At 46.5% G+C, this 22,155-nt stretch overlaps 1 protein-coding gene across 1 annotated transcript in view; it reads left to right on the top strand.

Annotated features, from left to right (window-relative positions):
* GRIN1 (glutamate ionotropic receptor NMDA type subunit 1) overlaps positions 1-22,155 on the top strand; it is a 51,672-nt gene that overhangs the window by 7,354 nt on the left and 22,163 nt on the right. Inside the window, exons 2-18 of the mRNA XM_088672333.1 lie at positions 551-685; positions 2,349-2,525; positions 4,091-4,153; positions 5,480-5,580; positions 7,456-7,577; positions 7,740-7,914; positions 10,215-10,359; positions 10,493-10,576; positions 11,477-11,612; positions 13,937-14,064; positions 14,347-14,511; positions 14,840-14,958; positions 15,668-15,780; positions 17,199-17,347; positions 19,686-19,843; positions 21,045-21,206; positions 21,825-21,934. Of these exons, the coding sequence (XP_088528459.1) occupies positions 551-685; positions 2,349-2,525; positions 4,091-4,153; positions 5,480-5,580; positions 7,456-7,577; positions 7,740-7,914; positions 10,215-10,359; positions 10,493-10,576; positions 11,477-11,612; positions 13,937-14,064; positions 14,347-14,511; positions 14,840-14,958; positions 15,668-15,780; positions 17,199-17,347; positions 19,686-19,843; positions 21,045-21,206; positions 21,825-21,934 (2,242 nt within the window). The remainder of the gene's footprint in view (positions 1-550; positions 686-2,348; positions 2,526-4,090; positions 4,154-5,479; positions 5,581-7,455; positions 7,578-7,739; positions 7,915-10,214; positions 10,360-10,492; positions 10,577-11,476; positions 11,613-13,936; positions 14,065-14,346; positions 14,512-14,839; positions 14,959-15,667; positions 15,781-17,198; positions 17,348-19,685; positions 19,844-21,044; positions 21,207-21,824; positions 21,935-22,155) is intronic.

Genomic DNA, 22,155 nt, shown 5'->3' with positions numbered 1-22,155 from the left:
AGGTGACCTGGAAACTACAACTAATCCAGAATGCGGCAGCTAGACTGGTGACTGGGAGCGGCCGCCGAGACCACATAATGCCGGTCCTGAAAGGCCTACATTGGCTCCCAGTACGTTTCCGAGCACAATTCAAAGGGTTGGTGCTGACCTTTAAAGCTCTAATCGGCCTCGGCCCAGTATACCTGAAGGAGTGACTCCACCCCCATCGTTCTGCCTGGACACTCAGGTCCAGCGCTGAGGCCCTTCTGGTGGTTCCCTTGCTGCGAGAAGCCAAGCTACAGGGAACTAGGGAGAGGGCCTTCTCGGTAGTGGCGCCCACCCTGTGGAACAGCCTCCCACCAGATGTCAAAGAGAAAAACATCTACCAGACTTTTAAAAGACATCTGAAGGCAGTCCTGTAAAGGGAAGTTTTTAATGTGTGACATTTTAATGTATTTTAAATCTTTGTTGGAAACTGCCCCAAGTGGCTGGGGAAACAAATAATAAATTATTATGATTATGATTATGTATATAGGTCCATAATTTCACTGGGAAAACCTCTATCCCATAGGTCTACGCCATCCTGGTGAGTCACCCACCGGCTCCCAATGACCACCTCACCCCGACGCCCGTGTCGTACACAGCCGGTTTCTACCGGATCCCGGTCATCGGCTTGACCACGCGGATGTCCATCTATTCGGACAAGGTAAGCCCACAGTCAGGACCTGCAGTTCTCCTTGACCTCTGGTGAGAGAAGGCCTCAAGCTCCTCCTCTGCCCGGTTCCACGCCGCTTTGCTTCTCGCATGGAGGGATCCACCAGAAAATCTTCAGAGATAGACCCCAAGGGAGTCCAGAATTCCTGGTCCATTAGAGGCCATATCAGACTGCCCCCTGCCCCTCAGAAACAGTCATTCTCAGATGTTGACATCCATCCATCCGTCCGTCTTCCAAGCTCCTTCAGGCCCACATCACCTTCAATGGTTGAAAGGACGCTTGCTATCTTTCCCATACTGGTGAGCACCTAGCCCAAACCTTCTGGTGGAAAACTAGAGCTTGGTTGTTGTTTTTGTTGTTGAGTCGTTTAGTCATGTCCGACTCTTTGTGACCCCATGGACCAGAGCACGCCAGGCACTCCTGTCTTCCACTGCTTCCCGCAGTTTGGTCAGACTCATGTTCGTAGCTTCGAGAACACTGTCCAACCATCTCGTCCTCTGTCGTCCCCTTCTCATTGTGCCCTCAATCTTTCCCAACATCAGGGTCTTTTCCAGGGAGTCTTCTCTTCTCATGAGGTGGCCAAAGTATTGGAGCCTCAGCTTCACGACCTGTCCTTCCAGTGAGTCCTCAGGGCTGATTTCCTTCAGAATGGATAGGTTTGATCTTCTTGCAGTCTATGGGACTCTCAAGAGTCTCCTCCAACATTATAATTCAAAATTATAATTCTTCGGCGATCAGCCTTCTTGATGGTCCAGTTCTCACTTCCATACATCACTACTGGGAAAACCATAGCTTGAAATAAACGGATCTCGGTCAGCAAGGTAATGTCTCTGCTTTTTAAGATGCTGTCCATGGATCACTGTCTTGTCATGGCGAAGGGGCTTGAATAACTCAGAGAAGCTATGAGCTATGCCATGGAGGGCCACCCAAGATGGACAGGTCATAGTGGAGAGTTTTGACTAAACGTGATCCACCTGGATCAGGAACTGGCAAGCTACTCCAGTATCCCTGCCAAGAAAACTCCATGGACAAAGACAACAGGCAGAAAGACTAAGCCACTATAAATCAAAAGTAATGTGGATTTGTTTTAATTAAAATGTATTTTACCTCGTTGAGTTTATAATGTATATATTTTATTTATAATGTCTGTTCTGAAATTGTCGGGTCTGTTATGCCTAATAAAGGTTATTGAATTATGGAAATATGTTTCCCTCTATGATGGTAAGAGGAAGGTATTTAGCTCTTCCAAAATCTGAACGTTTCTGTAAATGTAGTAAGAATGAACTTGACCATTGGAGCATATCTTCTTCTTGTCCTGTAATCACGGCACTCATGCTAGAAGGCGATTGTTAAATGCTTTACAAATGGACACATCAACCTCTACATTACCAGCTCTTCAAAGATTAGTACCGAACAGTAACGACAAAGTTGCTTTGATAGTGGCTGGGTTTTTATGCTCAGTCCATCCAGAAAGACTAAGCCACTACAAAGAAGATTACGGGATCTTAATAAAAAATAACGTGGATTTGATATATTGTTTTAATTAACATGTATTTTACCTCATTGAGTCTGTTCTGAAATTGTCGGGTCTGTTATGCCTAATAAAGGTTATTGAATTGAATTGGACGCCACCTCTGTCTCCTTGTCTCCGTAGAGTATCCACCTATCTTTCTTGCGCACGGTTCCCCCATACTCACACCAGTCCAATGTCTGGTTTGAGATGATGCGCTTCTACAAGTGGAACCACATCATCCTGATCGTCAGTGATGACCATGAGGGCCGGGCGGCCCAGAAGAAGCTCGAGACCCTCTTGGAGGAGAAGGAATCCAAGGTCAGTAGCTCCCCGCACCCGCCGCGCTCCTCTTAAAAGTCTCAAGCTTTGTCGTCCGTGCGTAGATTGATGTCTGTAAAAAACACCTTCTCTCTCTTCTTCCCATTGTTAAACATTGACCCACCCAATGCTCTAAGCACCAGCCGTTTAAGTCCCTGACCCAAAAGTTTGTTACTCTTTATTCATTTCACTTGCTTTGCCATGGTCGAAAAAAAATCTCCGACTACATAATTTTTTTTTAAAAAAAATGAAATCTGAAACGGACAATAACGGGGAGATGAGGGGGAGACGTAACCTGGAGCTCGGCCCCAAAAACCCGTTCCTTATTGGGGCAGCTGGTAGGAACATCTAGGAGAGCATCTCCTAGTAGCACCTAGTAGCTGGTAGCATCTAGGCGAGAGTAGACTTGGATCATAGAGTTTGGAAAGGACATTGAAAGGCCATATGGTCCAACCAAGGCAGGAATCTCAATGTGGAATCATAGAATTGGAAAGGGTGGTCTGGTCCAACCAAGGCAGGAATCTCAACGTAGAATCATAGAGTTGGGAAGGAGCCCCAAGAGAAGCTGGTGAGGCAGGGGTAAGCAGCTCTCTTGACATGTTTCCTTCCCCATCTCCAAGGAAGCGCGTGGTCAACACAACAAACTGATCAGTAATATTGATCATAACTTTATCCTAGATACCCCCATCCATCAGACTGGGTTGTCCCAGATGTTCCAACCTATAGAAGGACACCATCAAATGTCCAACCATCCACAACTTTTCCCAACTTTTCTTGAAGGTCCAGTTCCTTCTCTCCTGGGTTGGGGGTGTTCGCAGGACTCCACTCCTCTCTGACATTTCTCCCGTGAAAATACGGACGTCCTATTCCATCCCCTCTGACATTTCTCCCCTGAAAATAGGGACATCCTATTCCATCCCTTCCAACATTTATCCAACGTAAAGTTCCAGAAACTCGCAAGGGACATTCACCAATTGAAAGGAGAAGTAGAACTTGCAGGAACCCCCATAGGAAACTGCATAGGAAACCCCTGTAGGAGATCTTGTAGGAAACCCCCTTGGGAAACTTTATTGGAAACTTAATCAGAAATCTTATAGGAAACCTTGTAGGAAATTTAATAGCAAACCTTGTAGGAAACTAAATAGGAAACCTTGTAAGAAACTTTGTAGGAAATTTAATAGGAAACCTTGTAGGAAATTTAATTGGAAACCTTGTCGGAAACTTTGCAGGAAACTTAATAGGAAACCTTGTAGGAAACTTTGCAGGAAACTTGATAGGAAACTTTGTAGGAAATTTAATAGGAAACCTTGTAGGAAATTTAATAGGAAACCTTGTAGGAAAGTTTGTAGGAATCTTAATAGGAAACTTGTAGGAAATGTAATAGGAAACATTGTAGGAAACCGGGTTTTTCCGTGCTCCTCTGTTACGGCGCCCCCACAATCCCCCCGGCCCAGATCAGGCGGAGTTGGCTATGGAATTTGCTTTGAGTGCCCGTCTTCCTTTTTTCAACTGTTTATAATCTTCTTCTGTGTCTGCATATTTTCTCTGTGCACATTACCCATCAGAGTAAAAAAAGGAGCTATGACAGCCTCGAACAGCTATCCTATGACAACAAGCGCGGACCCAAGGTATCTTTGCATGGAAAATGCACGCCGCCCACCAAACCTATAGAGCAAAAAATAAAAATAAAACAAATTTAATATACCGGGCCGCCTCGGCCCATGGGCACCCCACAAAAAATAAGAATAAATTTTAGATATATCTATATATATATTTAAAGGGAAAAAATTAAGAATGTCTCTCGAGCCAGCGAGCAGACTCCATGTTTTTTGTTTTTTTTGGGTCGCACGTTCTTTTCTGTTGGGATCTGCTTGGTTTGACCTTGACCTTGAGGAGCAAGCCAACCTTGGATGTCTCTCTTCGGGAGACCCTGCATGTGAAGCCAGAGCGAATTTGCAAGTTTATTTCCCACCCACCCCTGTTTTCTCCTGGGACCATCTGATTCCCCCTTCCTGCTCTCCTCTTCCTGCTCCGCCCCTTCCTGTCCTGACAGGAAACGTGAGATGCTCACTTCAATTCCCTTGGAAAGGCGGAACCCTTGCGTGTTTTCTCCCCCCCTCCTCCCCTTTTCCTTTTTTAAATTTTTTTTTTTTACTTTTGGAAAAGCAACAGTCAACTGCATCGCGAAACCAGCCAGCCAACTGATATATGGATATACGCAGTTGCCGCCAGGAGGAGCTCCCTCGCCGTCGCAAAGTCGGCGGCGGCGGCGGAGCCAAAAAGGCAGTACGGCAATTCACTCCTCATGAGATGGCGGGGGTTCTGCAGATTTTGCAAATTTTGCAAAAATAATATAAAATTTTGCAGATTTTGCAAAAAGTAGTTTTTGCAAATTCTGCAAAAAAATTAATTGTTTGCAAATTTTGTAATAAAATTGTTTGCAAGTTTTGCAAAAAAAATAGCTTACACATTTTGCAAGAAATATATATATATTTTTGCAAATTTTGCACAAAAAAGAGAGAGAGAGAGAAGAAAAAAAGTGAGAAATCAATTTGCCACGGTGGGTGGAATTGTTTCGGCGGCTGCTGTGTATCTCTATATATGCCTTTTTTTCCTCTTTCCTCTACCAATGCACGACCTTCTTTTGGGGATGGAGTGACCTTCTGTTTGCATGCCCTGTGCAACAAGAAAGAAAAATGATTTTTTAAAAAAATATATAATAAAATAAAAAAATAGATATTTTTTTTGGAAGGGGGGTGGGGAGGAAATAAACCCAGTAGAAAATGGAAAAAAATAACGGGGGGGGGGATAACCGAGAAAAAAAAGGAAGGAGAAACGACCAGGTAGACCTTGGAAAGAGAGAAGGAAGTATCTTTCTGAGGAAAAGCATGGCTCTCGCATGTGGGATCAGGGCAGAACTGGACTGACCGGATTTGCTCGCGCCAACCTTGCAGGCAGAGAAAGTCCTTCAGTTTGAGCCGGGCACCAAGAACGTCACGTCTCTGCTCCTGGAGGCCAAGGAACTGGAGGCCAGGGTCATCATCTTGTCTGCCAGGTAAGGGACGGCCAGCGGGGCGAGGTTGGGATCAGGTGAGTGGAGGAGACCCAGATTTTTTCCACCCCCATGCCTTCTGACCTTTCTCCCGTAAAAATTGGGACCTCCTCTTCCATCCCATCCAGAATTTATCCCATGAAGATAGGGACGTCCTATTCCATCCTGTCCAGAACTGATCCCACAAAAATAGGACTTCAACCACCCCTTCTGATGTTCCTACCATGAAATTATGGATGTCTGCCATCCCCTCCGCTGACGTTTCTCCCATGGAAACATGGACCTCCTAGAATTTATCCCATGAAAATAGGGACATAGCAAATTTGTTGAGGAGTGGAATAGTTTTTTGATTTATCTAAACAAAAGGTGCAACCTCAACATGATTCACACACTGGAATAACTTGTAGAAAAATATTTTTGTTATATAGCAAACAAAATATTAGATAAAAAATCAGAATAAAAGTCTTAGATGATTGGTTTCAAATTAACAATTATGAACTTCATGTTTATCTGTAAAAAAAAAAAAATTCCTTCAGTAGCACCTTAAAGACCAACTAAGTTTTTATTTTGGTATGAGCTTTCGTGTGCATGCACACTTCTGCACACGAAAGCTCATACCAAAATAAAAACTTAGTTGGTCTTTAAGGTGCTACTGAAGGAATTTTTTTTTTTTTTACTTCGATCCAGACCAACACGGCTACCTACCTGTAACCATGTTTATCTGTGTATAATATGCATAAAATCAATGAAGAGTTGTGTTAGGGAAGTCAAAATGTTCATGTAATTAAGTTCTATAAAGTAGTTTCTGAGTTGATAAAACTAACTGTGTTATTGTTTTTTTCTTAAAAAAACAACTTTAGGTTATATATTATATGTAATAGAACTTATATTATATTGTTTAGTAACTATGTATGATGTAAGGATTTATTTTTGAAAAATGAATTTAAAAAATTAAAAAAAGAAAGAAAAGAAAATAGGGACATCCTATTCCATCCTTTCCAGAATTTATCCCATAAAAATAGGGATCTCCTATTCCACCCCTTCCCGAATTCATCCCATGAGAACAGGGACCTCCTATTCCATCCTTTCCAGAATTTATCCCATGCAAATAGGGACACCCTGTTCCATCCTTTCAATTCAATTCAATAACCTTTATTAGGCATAACAGACCATTGCATTTCGAACATACCGGTACTGTATTATATATAAAATATTTAAAATATGGACTCAACAAATAAGGCTTATATTAATTAAATCATTAACTCTAGAATTCAATACTAATCCATAAAAAGATTAAAACTTCTCATAATAAACCTTAGTTAAAACAACAATTGATATAAATGATATAACAGTTTTATAATGCCGCATTAGTATTTAACCAAGATCCCTAAACCTCTTTAGGATAGCTTAATCTTTCTATATGACTGAACTTAAAAATTCGGTTAAAATTGAAGTAATTTTATAATTACTATCCGATAACAATGTTTGAATAGTTGGAAGCATAGACCTTTCCATTTGTAGGGTATCTAATACAGTAATTGACTTCTAGTGTTAGTGCGAAAGTTGCAAGAGAAGAAAATATATTCCAATGTATCCAGTTCCTTCTTACTGCATTTACATAAATGTTCAGATTTTGGGAGAGCTAAATACCTCCCAAACATGTTAAATATACTCCACCCCTTCCAGAATTCATCCCATGAAATTATCAACTACTACCATCCCCTTTGACATTTCTCCCATGAAAATAGGGACCTCCGATTCCACCCCTTTGAGAATTTATACCACGAAAATAGGGACGTCCTACCATGCCCTTCTGACGTTTCTCCCACCAAAATATGGACATTCTACCACCCCAAAAGCCTCCTTCTCTTTCTCCAGTGAGGACGATGCGACCACCGTGTACACGGCTGCTGCCAAGGAAAACATGACTGGTCCCGGCTACGTCTGGCTGGTGGGGGAACGGGAGATCTCCGGGAATGCCCTCCGGAACGCCCCAGAAGGTAAGCTGCAAGTCCTCCCCGTGGTCCAGCTTCCCAGTGGTGCTCTCCTTCCATTCTCCAAGTCCATTTCGAGGTCTCTGCCTTGCAGCGGGTTTGGCTGGATGACCTCCTTTGGGGTCTCGGCCAACCCGATTGTCTGTCTCTACCCCACCCCCGTTTCAGGTCTCATCGGTCTCCAGCTCATGAACGGGAAGAACGAGTCGGCTCACATCCGCGACGCCGTGGCCATGGTGGCCCAAGCCGTCCATGATTTATTTGAGAAGGAGAATATCACTGACCCGCCCAGGGGATGTGTGGGGAACACCAACATTTGGAAAACAGGGCCGCTCTTCAAGAGGTAACAGTGTGTGGTGGTCCCATGGGGAATCCAACAGGCGAAGTCCAGGTCTGGTCCACAGTCCAAAGAGTCAATGTCGAGTCACTTTAATTTTTTATTATAGCCATATATGGACCAAGGGTATGGAGGACATCCTTATTCACTATTCCCTCCCAGAATTTCCTGAGTTGTCATCCTGGGACCAAGATAATATTCACGACTCGATTCTAGCCAAAAATGAAGCTGTGGACTTGGCATTGTCCAAGTCAGCTCGTCTTTCAATGTGGTTCCCTTGAGTGAAAGCAGTAAGGTCTTTTGCTAATTATTTGGGAGACCTGACGGAGCCTGCATTAAGAAGGGCTTTTTCTATGGCCCACTTCCATACTTTCCTCCAGGGTATATAATAATAATAATAATAATAATAATAATAATAATAATAATAATAATAATAATAATTTCTTATTTATACCCCGCCCATCTGGCTAGGTTTCCCCAGCCACTCTAGGTGGCTTCCAACAGAAAAATAAAATACAGTAATTTATAAAACATTAAAAGCCTCCCTGAACAGGGCTGCCTTCAGATGTCTTAAAAAAATCTGGTAGCTGTTTTCTCTTTGACATCTGATGGAAGGGTGTTGGCAATGTTTCCCGGCCATTGGCCGAAGGATTCAAACGGACTATCGTCCGTGGGCCAGACATGTGCAGAAGCCATTTCCGGCACCCCGGACATGGGCAGCACAGCACCGGAAATGGCTTCTGCACATGTCCGCGGCTGTGCAGACGCAATTTCCAGCGTTAGCACAGGTACCATTTTTGGTGACGCTCGGCGAGTCCCCGAGCCACGCTGTGCCGGTTTAGCACAGCGGGCGAGGGACTCGCCGAGCGGGCGACTCGGTTCACAGGCAGTCCGTGGGCCGGATAAATGGCCTTCGTGGGGCATATCCAGCCCATGGGGCGGACGTTGCCAACCTATGCCTTAAAATCCCTATTGATCAGTGCCTCTGTTCCTGCAATATGAAAGAGACAGAGGACCTTATACATTTCTTATTTCAGTGCCCCTTATACGATTCAATAAGATCTAAGCTTCTTTCCTTGATCCCGCCCTCCATTATATCTAAAAATGACTGCTTGAAATTCTTATTAGTAGATGCAAATCCTCAAATAACACGTGGATTGGCTGTTTTTAATTCTGCAGGCATTGAAACTTAGGGATTCCTTGATAGGGACTGTTATCTAGAACAGGACAATTAACACACTTATTCATTTCTAGAACGTATTAATTAAAACCCATCCCTGTTCTTAGCTGCTTGGTATCTACCAGTAATTCTATAATCGGCCTTAGGAGTTTTAAATACTAGCCCTATATGTGTTATTGTTATTCATGTTTTATTTTGTTATGTTATGCTTGTAGCTCAGTGCTATTTATGTAATTTATCATTTTATTGTTTGTATTCGGCATTACTTGTTGATGTCGGTCGGGATTCTGCTATGGCTAATTGCTAATGCAATAAAGAATTTTGACTTTGACTAGAGTCAGTCCGATGTAGCCGAAGCAGGGTGCAGGGCAGGAAACCAGGCAAGGTCAGGATCAGGAACACAGGCAGGATCCAGCAAACAGAAACATTTCTCCCATAACCTGGGGTGGGGTCTGACTGCCTTTTATCTCTGACGGGACAACAGCCGGTCCAGATCCCCCAACGACTCACTACCCTGTCTTGCCCAAAGGCGAGCACTCCTCCTGCGAGTTCTCTCAAGTCTCTCCTTCTCTCATACCTGGGTCTCTGCAGCTTGGACTCATCATCCATTACCCATCATCCATCATCTGTCATCTCAATATTCTGCTCCTTAAAAGCTGGGCTAAGCACTGGACATTTTGTGAATGTAAGTTTGGCACTCAAACTTAGATGTGTGTCTGGAGGCGGTTGGAGGATGGATGGCGGCTAACAGATTGAGGTTGAATCTTGACAAGACAGAAGAACGTACAAGGGGGTGGTAGGACACCTGTAATCTCATGGTAGAAAGGTCAGAAGGGGTGGTAAAACATCCGTAATTTCATGGGATGAAGGTCAGAAGGGGTGGTAAAACATCTGTAATTTCATGGGACGAAGGTCAGAAGGGGTGGTAGAACGTCTGTAATTTCGTGGGAGGAAGGTCAGAAGGGGTGGTAGAATGTCCGTAATTTCGTGGGAGGAACGTCAGAAGGGTTGGTAGAACACCCGTAATTACATGGGAGGAACGTGAGAAGGGGGTGGTAGGATACCTGTAATTTCATGGGAGACCTTTCCAGCGCTCCGCCTCCCGATCCATCCGCCTTCTCCCCAGGGTGCTGATGCAGACGAAGTATGCCGATGGCGTGACAGGCCGGGTGGAGTTCAACGAAGACGGAGACCGCAAGTACGCCAACTACAGCGTCATGAACCTTCAAAACAACAAGTTGGTCCAGGTCGGCGTCTACAACGGCAGCCACGTAAGTCTTCCGGGGGGGGGGGTAGAGACCTGCCTTTCTGACCTTTGGGGGTCCCTTCCGACTCTATGGCCATTTAACCAAAAAGGCTGGCGGAGAAGGTCCGGTCTCAACGGTTCTCTCCTCACCTCCGCAGTTCCTGCCCAATGACCGCAAGATCATCTGGCCTGGAGGAGAAACCGAGACGCCACAGGGCTACGAGATGTCTACGAAGCTCAAGGTATCGTCTCTGTTCTGCCTTCCTCTCTCATGAACCTCAGCCTGGCAAGGAATGGTTGAAGGAGCTGGAGGAGGGGAGACCAAGGAGATGGGAGAGCCACCTTCAAACGTCTCAGGGTGGTTGAGAGTCTAGGAGGCAAGCCTTAGAAGGAACGTTTGAAGAAGATGGCCATCTTCAAACATCTCAAGATGATGGGGGGGTCTAGAAGCCGAGCCTTGAAGGAGATGGTTCTCTTTAGCCCAGAACAGAGGAGACTGAGAGGAGATGCTAGGGCCACCTTCAAACATCTCAAGATGTTTGAGGGTCTACAAGGCGAGCCTTAGGAGGAATGGTTGAAGGAGATGGCTCTCTTTAGCCCAGAACAGAGGAGACTGAAAAGAGATGTTAGGGCCACCTTCAAACATCTCAAGATGATGGAGGGTGAATGGTCGAAGGAGATAGGAATACTTAGTCTGAGGAAGAGGAGCTATGAGAGCCATCCTCAAACATCTCAAGCGCTTTCGCCTGGAAGAGGGAACAAGTGTGTTTTCTCCCACACCAGAGGGTTAGGACTCAACCTCCAAGAAAGGAGAGCCTGGGCCAATGTCAAGAAGAAAATTGCCTTCGGCCGCAGGGTGCAAGCGAGCAGGCTCTCCTTCCTTGGAGGTTTCCAAGCAGAGGTTGGATGGCCATCGTTCCCGGGTGCTTTAGTGGAGATGGTTGCATCGTGGGGCGGGGGGATTGGTCTAGATGACCCTGGAGCCCTTCCAGCTCAACCATTCCTGAATTCCCTGTTGAGATCCCGGCGTCCAACTCTCCCGTTCCAGGAGAAGGTAGCAGAGGGATCGGTAAGCCAGCCTGGCTTGGAGGGGGACCATGTCCCACCTTCTGACTTTGGGGAGTGTCTCCCTCCCTCCACAGATCGTCACCATCCACCAAGAGCCCTTCGTCTACGTGAAGCAGACCCTCGCCGATGGCAAGTGCAAAGCCCTCACCAACAGCACCGGCGGCTTGGTCCAGCAAGTCCTCTGCACGGGGCCCAACGTGACCATGCCAGGTAAGTCTCAAACCCAGGGCCGGGCCGTCAGGTCAGACGCTGTCTCCATTGGGCGGCAGCCAGCTCTCCTTCCTGGAAGGCTCTCCAGGGAGGGCTTTCTCTCCTGGATGCTTGAGATGAGACCCTGGGGAGTCTAAACCAGGCTCCCTCAACCTGTTGTGGGGCTACAACTTGCATGATCCCTCAAAAAGTGTATTTATTTCAGTAACACAACTTAAAAGGAGCAAGATTGTTACTAGCACAAGTCTGAAAACAACAACAAATACCAACAGCAGAAGAGTGGCAGCCAAAAATAATGGAATATGCGGGGAATAGTCAAGTTAACAGGGAAAATTAGACAAGAAGGTGATGAAAAATTTGATAAGGAATGGAGGAAATTTATGGACTATATAGAGAAGATATGTTGAAAGTGAGAATATCAGTAGATTTGAAATAAATCTCACAAAGCGATTGTATTCTATAAATGTGTACAGTTTATTGGTTGATTAGATGGAAAATGGCAATAGAAGATTAACAGTGAATATAATTTTCAAGGATTTTTGGTTCAAAATAGATATTAATAAATATTAAAAGATTAGGCAAGAAAGGGAAAGCAGAAAAGCAGAAAAGCAGTGCGTAGGAAAATTTGTTTGTAAGAAGACAGTCAAAGGAAGAATGGAAGTCAGCCGTGATGGAGTAAGGAGAGGATGTGATAACAAGAATGTGAAATATGTAAAGTAAGCAATGATAGAAAATATGGAAATAAGAATGTAGAAAAGATAAAGTATGTAAAGTATGGGTATGATGGAAAACCAATAAAAATCATAACAATAAAAAAATCATACGTGGAATGGAATCAGCTGGAGGGGCGAGGTTGAGGGAGCCCGGTCTAGAGGAACCCCAGATTCCCTTCAGATGATTCCGTTCCATAGATGATCAGGAAGGAATCCAGATTAGCAGGCTGGAAATGAAACAGATCAACGGGGGAAGAAATCAGGAAGCAATCAACCTTGTCCTAAAATGGTATCTGCTTGATGGAGCGATTTAGAAGGTCCTCTCCGCCCTCTGCCAGAGGGATTGGACACATTCCAATTTGCCTATAAAATGAAAAGATCAGCAGAGGATGCCATGGCGATTGCCCTCCATGCTATTCTTGCACATCTGGAGCAGCCGGGGAGCTATGCCAGACTGCTTTTTGTAGATTTCAGGTCAGCATTTAATACTATTCTACCGCGATGTCTGATGACTAAATTGGAAAATCTGGAGCTCCCACTATCACTCTGTGGGTGGGTATTGGACTTCCTGTCAGATCGCTGCCAGAGGGTTCGGTTGGGCCCTTATACCTCTAATATGCTTAGGACTAACATAGGAACACCACAGGGATGTGTGCTTAGTCCGCTCCTTTATACTCTCTATACGTATGATTGTGTCGCTGCTCACCCTAGTAATAGGGTTTTCAAATTTGCAGACGGCACAACCGTGATTGGGCTCATCTCTGATAAGGAGGGTGAAACGGACTATAGAGATGAGGTGGAGCGGCTTACAGAGTGGTGCAGAGTTAATAACTTGCTCATAAATACGAGGAAAACAAAGGAGCTCGTGGTGGACTTCAGGAGACAGAAGAACGAGATCCAGCCAGTTTTGATTGACGGAATCCGTGTGGAGAGCATAACAATGTTTAGATTTCTAGGCACTGAGCTACAGGAGGATCTGTCTTGGAGTGTTAATACAAGGGGGCTTGTGAAGAAGGCGCAGCAGAGACTGTACTTTTGAGAATTCTAAGGAAAAAACATCTTCCACAAAAGTTGCTGCTTGCCTTCTATCACTGTGCCATACAGAGCATGCTCACATATGGTTTATGTGTGTGGTACAGAAACTGTACTTCTCAGGATAGAGCAGGGCTGTGCAGAATTATTAAAACAGCAGAGAGCATTATTGGCTGCTCACTCTTCACCTTAGAACAAATCTATACCACCAGGTGCCTTAGAAAAGCACTAGACATATCAAGAGATCCAATGCACCCTGGTCACCATTTCTTTGAGCTCCTGCCATCGGGACGGAGATATAGAACAATGCAGGCAAGAAAGAGGCATCTCAGGAACAGTTTCTTCTCTAGAGCGATCTTGGCCTTGAATGGAAAGTCTGGACTTTGAAGAGTCATCTTATTTTACTTGTTATATTGTATCATATTGCACTGTTTTAATTAGGGTTTTGTAGTAATTTTGGATTATGTGGAATGCTTTATCTGAGAGGATGTGGTAACCGAGTAATTTCCTCGTTCCCGCAAGGAGACAATGACAATAAAGATTATCTTAGAAAGGCCCCGCTTTCTACTGCCCACGCAGGTCGCCCCAGCGTCATGCTCTGCTGCTATGGGTTCTGTATTGACCTCCTCATCAAGCTGGCCAAGACCATGAACTTCACCTACGAGGTCCACCTGGTGGGTGACGGGAAGTTTGGCACCCAGGAGCGGGTGAGTGGGTCTCTGTAAGCCTCCGACTTCTCGGTAGACCTCCGTGGGTCCGTCCCTTTCCCTGGGGATGGACAGGCACCGTCCCGTTGAGAACGGGGACCTAAACTTTCCATAGAGTGGTTGGCTTTGCCCATCAGCTTTCCGCCCACACTGGGGTGACCCAGTTATTATCTCCAACATTCATCCCATGAAAATATGGATGTTTTACCATCATCTCCAACATTTCTCCCATGAAATTACAGACCTCCTTGCCCTTCTCACCCCAGCTCTGTCTCGCCGCAGGTGAACAACAGCAACAAGAAGGAGTGGAATGGGATGATGGGGGAACTCTTGAGCGGACAGGCCGATATGATTGTGGCTCCTCTGACCATCAACAATGAGAGGGCCCAGTACATCGAGTTCTCCAAGCCCTTCAAGTACCAGGGACTCACCATCCTGGTGAAAAAGGTACGTCAACGGGGCAAACGGCCACTAGGCGTCGTTGCCCTCCCAAGGGCTTGGTCCACCAAGGTGGCCACACTCTGCTTTGGTCAAGCCCTTCCTGTTTTCCATCTCCTTCCCTTTACCAAATCCCAATGGAATTTCTCACGAATATAATGTCATGTAATATAATATACAATCAGCACCCATCAAAAAGGTCATATGTGAGGATTTGATGATGGCCCACCCTTTAAACGCCTGAGGAAGTCTCCTCAAGCTTTGTGAGGAACCCTACGCTGCCCCCGCCAGGGTCTCCCCCCGGCCACTGACGCCTGTTTCCGGTTCTCCCTTGCAGGAAATCCCCCGCAGCACCTTGGACTCGTTCATGCAGCCATTCCAGAGCACCCTGTGGCTTCTGGTGGGCCTCTCGGTCCACGTGGTGGCTGTGATGCTGTATCTCCTGGACCGGTTCAGGTAACTGCGGCTACCCCCTTGGTCTTCCTGGTTGTCTCCTCCTCCTCCCTCTTTCTCCTCCTCCCTCTTTCTCCTCCTCCCCCTCCTCCTACCTCCTCCTCCTCCTTCCTCCCTCTTCCTCCCTCTCCCCTCCACCTCTCCTCCTCCCCCTCCCCATTCCCCCTCTTCTTCTTATCTGTCCTCTTTGTCCCTTCCCCGGTGGAGAACATGGGGAGAATTCACAAGCGACCGCACCATAGAGTGGCAAAGGAGCCTGCGGGTGTCATTCAATCCAACGTTCTTCGACGTAGGCATCTCAACCTAGATCCATAGGGTGGTGGTGTTGGAAGAAGGGACCCCAAATGTAATCCAGCCCAGCCTCTTTGCAAGGCAGGATGGGGAGACCAGAGGAGCCATGAGAAGTTATCCAGCTCTGCTTCCTCCCACCTACGAATGGGGGCAGGGACAAGGAACGGAAGGTTCCTCAAGACATACCCAAATTACGTACCCATCAATGATGCAAAGGGACCTCTCTCCACTGGCTTGGCCTAACTTGTTCCACCTGTGAACAGCACGAGGGAAACCAAGGCATCCTTGAACCCCTGTCTCCTCTGCCTACCCGGACCTCTGGAGTTCCTCACACCCGTGAGGTCCAGAAACTTCTTTTCCATGGGGCATCTTCCATGGGGACAGACAGCTGACCGCTCGCCCCGCTTGCTCTCTTTTCCAGCCCCTTCGGCCGCTTCAAAGTCAACAGCGAGGAAGAGGAAGAGGACGCCCTGACTCTGTCATCCGCCATGTGGTTCTCCTGGGGAGTCTTACTCAACTCTGGCATCGGAGAAGGTGAGTCTCTCTCATGGGAACGATCCAGCTGTGTCCATCCATCGAGGCTGCAGAGCAAAGGCTTGGGCCGTCGAGACCCCATCTCACCTTCTCGGACATTTCTCCCGTGAAAATAGGGACCTCCTGGATGAAAATAGGGACTTCCTACTGTAGTGCGTACAAAGGAACCTTAGTTCCACAACTTCTCAAGGATCACAAACACAGGTCTATCCTGGTCTGAATAAAGACATTGGATTCTTATCTCATTATACACGATAAAGCTATCTTTAGCCATCTCACCGCTTGCTTTTTCCTGTAAGACCAATTGCAGTTGTTAACAGTCGTCAACAGCTATCAGTCAGTCAATCACCCCTTCCCACCACCCTTCTGAGTAATACCCCCCCCCCACCCTCTCACTATATATAAGCATCTGGGGACTTCTGTTTCAGTGTATCTGAAGAAGTGTGCGTGCATGAAAGCTCTCTGCTGTTCAGTGGAGGCGGCCCCAGGCGCAAGCCTGGGGCTGCCTCCTCCGCACCTGTCACTGTTGAGCGGCTTCAGGCCACTATCCCGAAGCGTGTGCGTGCCTCCGGAGAGCAGCCTAAAGCTGCTCAACAGCTGACAGGCACAGTGGAGGTGGCCCCAGGCTCACGCTCCCCGTGCGAAGCTCTGGAGGCACGCGGGGAGTGCGAGCCTGGGGCCACCTCGCCACGCCTCGCAGCTGTTTTTTTCTACTTTTTATTTTTTTCTACTTTTTATTTTCTATTTTCTATTTTATATCTTTAATTATTATTATTATTATTATTTATTAATGGAGGGACGCCAAAAGGTGATCTCGCCTAGGGCGCAAAAAACCCTAGCACCGGCCCTGCCCAAGTCTTGGAGCCTCACCTTCAGGATCTGTCCTTCCAGTGAGCACTCAGGGCTCATTTCCTTCAGAATGGATCGGTTGGATCTTCTTGCAGTCCATGGGACTCTCAAGAGTCTCCTTCAGCACCAGAATTCAAAAGCATCCATTCTTCTGCGACCAGCCTTCTGGATGGTCCAGCTCTCACTTCCATACATCACTACTGGGAAAACCATAGCTTGAACTAGGCGGACCTTTGTCAGCAAGGTGGTGTCTCTGGGAGGTCCTACCGTCCCCTTTGACATTGATGAAAATAGGGAGGTCCTACCATCCCCTTTGACATTGATATGGAAGTCCTACCACCCCCTTTGACATTGATGAAAAATTGGAGGTCCTACCATCCTGTCCGACCTCCATGATTTCTCCCATGAGAATAGGGACGCCCATCTCAGCTTCCTCCTCTCTGGGTTCTCCCCCAGTTTGATGGTCTTCTGGAGGGGTGGCACTAGAGAGCTTGGGTGACGTCTCTTTCCCCACGGCTTCGGCCCTTCAGGTACTTGAGGACCTTCCCGACCTGCCCTTTCTCTTCCAGGCGCTCCCCGGAGCTTCTCTGCTCGGATCCTGGGGATGGTGTGGGCCGGATTTGCCATGATCATTGTGGCATCTTACACTGCCAACCTGGCAGCCTTCCTGGTGTTGGACAGACCCGAGGAACGGATCACAGGCATCAATGATCCCAGGGTAAGCATGGAAGGGGAAGGCCAACCCTCTGAGGTTTCTCCCATGAGAACAGGGACATCCGACCATCTCCTCCAACATTTATCCCATGAAAATCCCTGGTGTTGGACAGACCCAAGGAACGGATCAGGGGCATCAGTGATCCCAGGTTAAGCATGGAAGGGGACACCAACCCTCTGAGATTTCTCCCATGAGAATAGGGACGTCCATGGGTTTAAGTTAAAGCCATATGAACAGATACAAGATCAGTTCACAGGATGGTTACAATATTACCAAGTAAATGATCTGTTTAATGCTGATATGGGACATCGGTGGCGCTGTGGTCTAAACCACTGAGCCTAGGGCTTGCCGATTGGAAGGTCGGATGTTCGAATCCCTGCGATGGGGTGAGCTCCCGTTGATCAGTCCCAGCTCCTGCCAACCTAGCAGTTTGAAAGCACGTCAAAGTGCAAGTAGATAAATAGGTACCACTCCGGCAGGAAGGTAAACGGCATTTCCGTGCGCTGCTCTGGTTCGCCAGAAGCGGCTTAGTCATGCTGGCCACATGACCCAGAAGCTGTATGCCAGCTCTCTCGGCCAATAAAGCAAGATGAGCACCGCAACCCCAGAGTCGTCTGCAACTGGACCTAACGGTCAGGGGTCCCTTTACCTTTACCTTTAATGCTGATAGCAGAAATTTAGGATTTGAGAAGAAGTCAAAATTTCAAATCGAGTTGTTAGGAAGCAGAAATAAATTATTGTCAAAAATGTATAATTTGTTATTAGACTGGTATACTCAAGATGAGGAAATGAAAGAAGTTATGATAAAATGGGCAATTGATCTTGGGCATATTATTGAGTTTGATGCATGGATTAAATTATGGAATGAAAATTAAAAGTTTACGGCATGTACAGCATTGAAGGAGAACGTAATGAAGATGATGTACCGTTGGTATCTGACACCTGTAAAATTAGCTAAAATGTATAGAATGAAAGATTAGGCATGCTGGAAATGTAAGGTATTAGATAGTGATTTTCATCACATGTGGGTTGAGCTGTGATAAGGTGAAAAAAAATTGGGAGCTGATTCATAATGACTTAAAAAGGGCTTTTAGGTATACATTTCCCAAAAAACCTGAGGCTTTTTCTGCTGGGGCTGATGGGTAATGAAATAGCAAGAGTAGACCAAAGACTGTTCATGTACGCCACAATAGCTGCGAGAATATTGTTAGCTCAAAAGTGAAAATCCCAAGAGGTACCTTCGATTGCGGAGTGGCAGACGAAGATGCTGGATTACATGGAGATGGCCAATCTGATCAGGATGATTCGAGATTCCAGAAAGAATGGAGTAAATTTGTAGTGTATGTAAAGGATAATTATAAGAATTTGAAGACACTAGCGGCACTGAAATAAATCCTACAATACTGATTTTTAGCTAAAGTAGAAAAATGTACGAGTGGAATTAAATAAATTGCCTGCTGAGGGGAGGGAGGGAAGTCTAAGCTCGGCAGAGCTATTTGTTTTATCATTGTTGATTGTTGTATGATGTTAAAGAAAAGAAAAGGAGAAAATAATAAAAATTTATTGGGGGGGGGAGAGAATAGGGACGTCAGGCCATCTCCTCCCACATTTCTCCCATGAAAATATGGACATCCTATCACCCCTTCTGACATTTCTCCCACCAAAATATTATTATAACAACAACAACAACAACAACAACAACAACAATTTATTTATACCCCGCCCATCTGGCTGGGTTTCCCCAGCCACTCTGGGTGGCTTCTAACAGAATACTAAAACACAATAACCTATCAAACATTAAAAGCTTCCCTAACAGGGCTGCCTTCAGATGTCTTCTAAAAGTCTGGTAGTTGTTTTTCTCTTTGACATCTGGTGGGAGGGCGTTCCACAAGGCAGGCGCCACTACCGAGAAGGCCTTCTGCCTGGTTCTCGGAGCTTTGCTTCTCACAGTGAGGGAACCGCCAGAAGGCCCTCGGCGCTGGACCTGAGTGTCCGGGCAGAACAATGGGGGTGGAGACACTCCTTCAGGTATACTGGGCCGAGGCCGTTTAGGGCTTTCAAGGTCAGCACCAACCCTTTGAAACGTACTGGGAGCCAATGTAGGTCTTTCAAGACTGGTGTTACGTAGTCTCGGCGGCTGCTCCCAGTCACCAGTCTAGCTGCCGCACTCTGGATTAGTTGTAGTTTCCGGGTCACCTTCAAAGGTAGTCCCACATAGAGTGCATTGCAATAGTCCAAGCAGGAGATAACCAGAGCATGCACCACTCTGGTGAGACAGTCTGCAGGCAGGTAGGGTCTCAGCCTGCGTACCAGATGGAGCCTTCTACCTCCCCTTTCCTAGTTGCGCAACCCCTCCGACAAATTCATCTATGCCACGGTCAAGCAGAGCTCGGTGGACATCTACTTCCGCCGCCAGGTGGAGCTCAGCACCATGTACCGGCACATGGAGAAGCATAACTACGAAAGCGCGGCTGAGGCCATCCAGGCCGTGCGGGACAAGTGAGTAGGAACCCTTCGAATATTCCGGGCAGGCGGGTTTGGGGAAAGAGGCCTTCGTCTGTGGGGCTCATATTTTATTTTATTTTTGACCAATTAATTTCCATGAATTTTGACCAATTAACAATATATTTTTTTGACAATTAATTTCCATGATCGTTGACCAACAAACAACCCACTCGCTGGAAGCCAACCCAAAGGCAAAGAATTTTCACTGGGATTTGGCTGGGATTTCTAAGAAATTGGCTGGGATTTCTGAGAAATTTGGCTGGGAATTCTAAGATATTTGGCTTGGATGTCTAAGAAATTTGACTGGGAATTCTAAGAAATTTGGCTGGGATTCCTAAGAAATTGTTTGGCTGGGATTTCTAAGAATTTTCTGCTGGGATTTCTAAGAAATTTAGCTGGGATTGATAATCAATTGTTTGGCTGGGAATTCTAAGAACTTTTGCTGGCATGTCTAAGACATTTGGCTGGGATTTCTAAGAAATTTAGCTTGGATGTCTAAGAAATATGGCTGGGAATTCTAAGAAATTTGGCTGGGAATTCTAAGAAATTTGGCTGGGATTCCTAAGAAATTGTTTGGCTGGGATTTCTAAGAAATGTTGCTGGGATTTCTAAGAATTTTTTGCTGGGATTTCTAATAAATTTTGCTGGGACTGATAATCAATTGTTTGACTGGGAATTCTAAGAAATTTGGCTGGGATTTCTAAGAAATTGTTTTTGCAGGAAATTATAATAAATTGTTTTGCAGAAAATGGTTTTGCGGGAATTTCTCAGAAATGGTTTGGCAGGAATTTCTAATGAATGCTTTTTCCAGGAATTTCTAAGAAATTTGGCTGGGATTTATAAGAAATGGTTTGGTGGGAATTTCCAAGAAATTTGGCTGGGATTTCTCAGAAAAGGTTTTTCAGGAATTCCTGATAAATGGTTTTGTGAGGATTTCTAAGGAATGGTTTTGCAGAAATTCTGAAGAAATTTGGCTGGGATTTATCAGACATGATTTGGCTGGGATTTCTCAGAAATTGTTTGGGGAAAATTTCTATGGAATGGTTTTGCCGGGATTTCTGTTCTTTTCCTTTTTGGGATCACTTTATCATGGGGAAATGATACGTGGGAAGAGGGGGAGGGAAGGATTTTATAATTTGCTGGGAGCGCCAGAGCCCTTTTCCCGTTGACCCTTCCTGCTGGTGTCGCCTCCCAGCAAGCTCCATGCCTTCATCTGGGACTCGGCAGTCTTGGAATTCGAAGCTTCTCAGAAGTGCGACCTGGTGACCACGGGAGAGCTCTTCTTCCGGTCAGGATTTGGGATCGGGATGCGGAAGGACAGCCCCTGGAAGCAGAACGTCTCGCTGGCCATTCTGAAGTCGGTACCCCCTCCCGGCAGGGAGATGCTGGCAGTCTGGGGGAAGGCAGTAGGGTTGGGGAAAGAACAACGGGCCCTCTGAGCATCCCTGGTCCCATCCCGGAAGGTCGTGGAGGAGAAACATTGAGGGGCCTCTTTTCATGGGAGAAAGTTCCAGCCACCCCCTCTGGCGGAAATCAGGGGGGACAGGACGTCCGGGGTTCAAACCAGAAAGTTGCCGGCCCCTCCGACGTTTCTCCTCCCCCCAAAATTGGGGTGTTCTGGGGTCAAACCGGAAACCCACCATCCCCTCCGACATTTCTCCGACCGCCCCCCAAATTGGAATCGAATCCAGAGACATAAAAGAGGGAGTCCCATTGGGCCTGACCTCCACCGGATCTGTCCAAGATGGCTGACGAGCCTTCTAGGCCAAGTTCCTGATTGGCACTCCTGGAGCACAGGAAGATGTCCAGGAAGCAGGGAGTGGCCTTTTCCTGGGGTTCCCTTGGGTCCCCCCATAACAGATTTCAGGGTCGCAGGGCGGGGTTTCCCCTGGCCTTCTGCCCACCCCACCCCCGCTCCATATTTTATTTAAGATGGCGGGACAACCCCGCTTCAGCTCTCTCCTCCCGCCCGCAGCCTCCATGAAAACGGCTTCATGGAAGAACTTGACAAGACTTGGGTGAGGTACCAGGAGTGCGACTCGCGAAGCAACGCCCCGGCCACCCTCACCTTTGAGAACATGGCAGGTAGGTTCCTGGACCTCCCCATCACCTCCCCCCCCCCCGGAGCTCCCTTCCCTCCGGAATCAGAGAAGAAGGTGCACGAGGGACGCCACCCCACCCCCTAGGGGTCATCCAGTCCAACCAAGTCTTCACTCAAGCATCCAGCATAATAAATAATATATTTATTATTCATACCCTGCCCATTTGGCTGTGTTTCCCCAGCCACTCTGGGTGGCTTCCAACAG

This window comes from Zootoca vivipara, chromosome 6 (genome assembly GCF_965207765.1).
Source record: "Zootoca vivipara chromosome 6, rZooViv2.hap1.1, whole genome shotgun sequence".
In the NCBI taxonomy this organism is placed as follows: domain Eukaryota; kingdom Metazoa; phylum Chordata; class Lepidosauria; order Squamata; family Lacertidae; genus Zootoca; species Zootoca vivipara.
The sequence above is the reverse complement of the archived record's forward strand: the minus strand, read 5'-3'. Positions and strand labels throughout refer to the sequence as shown.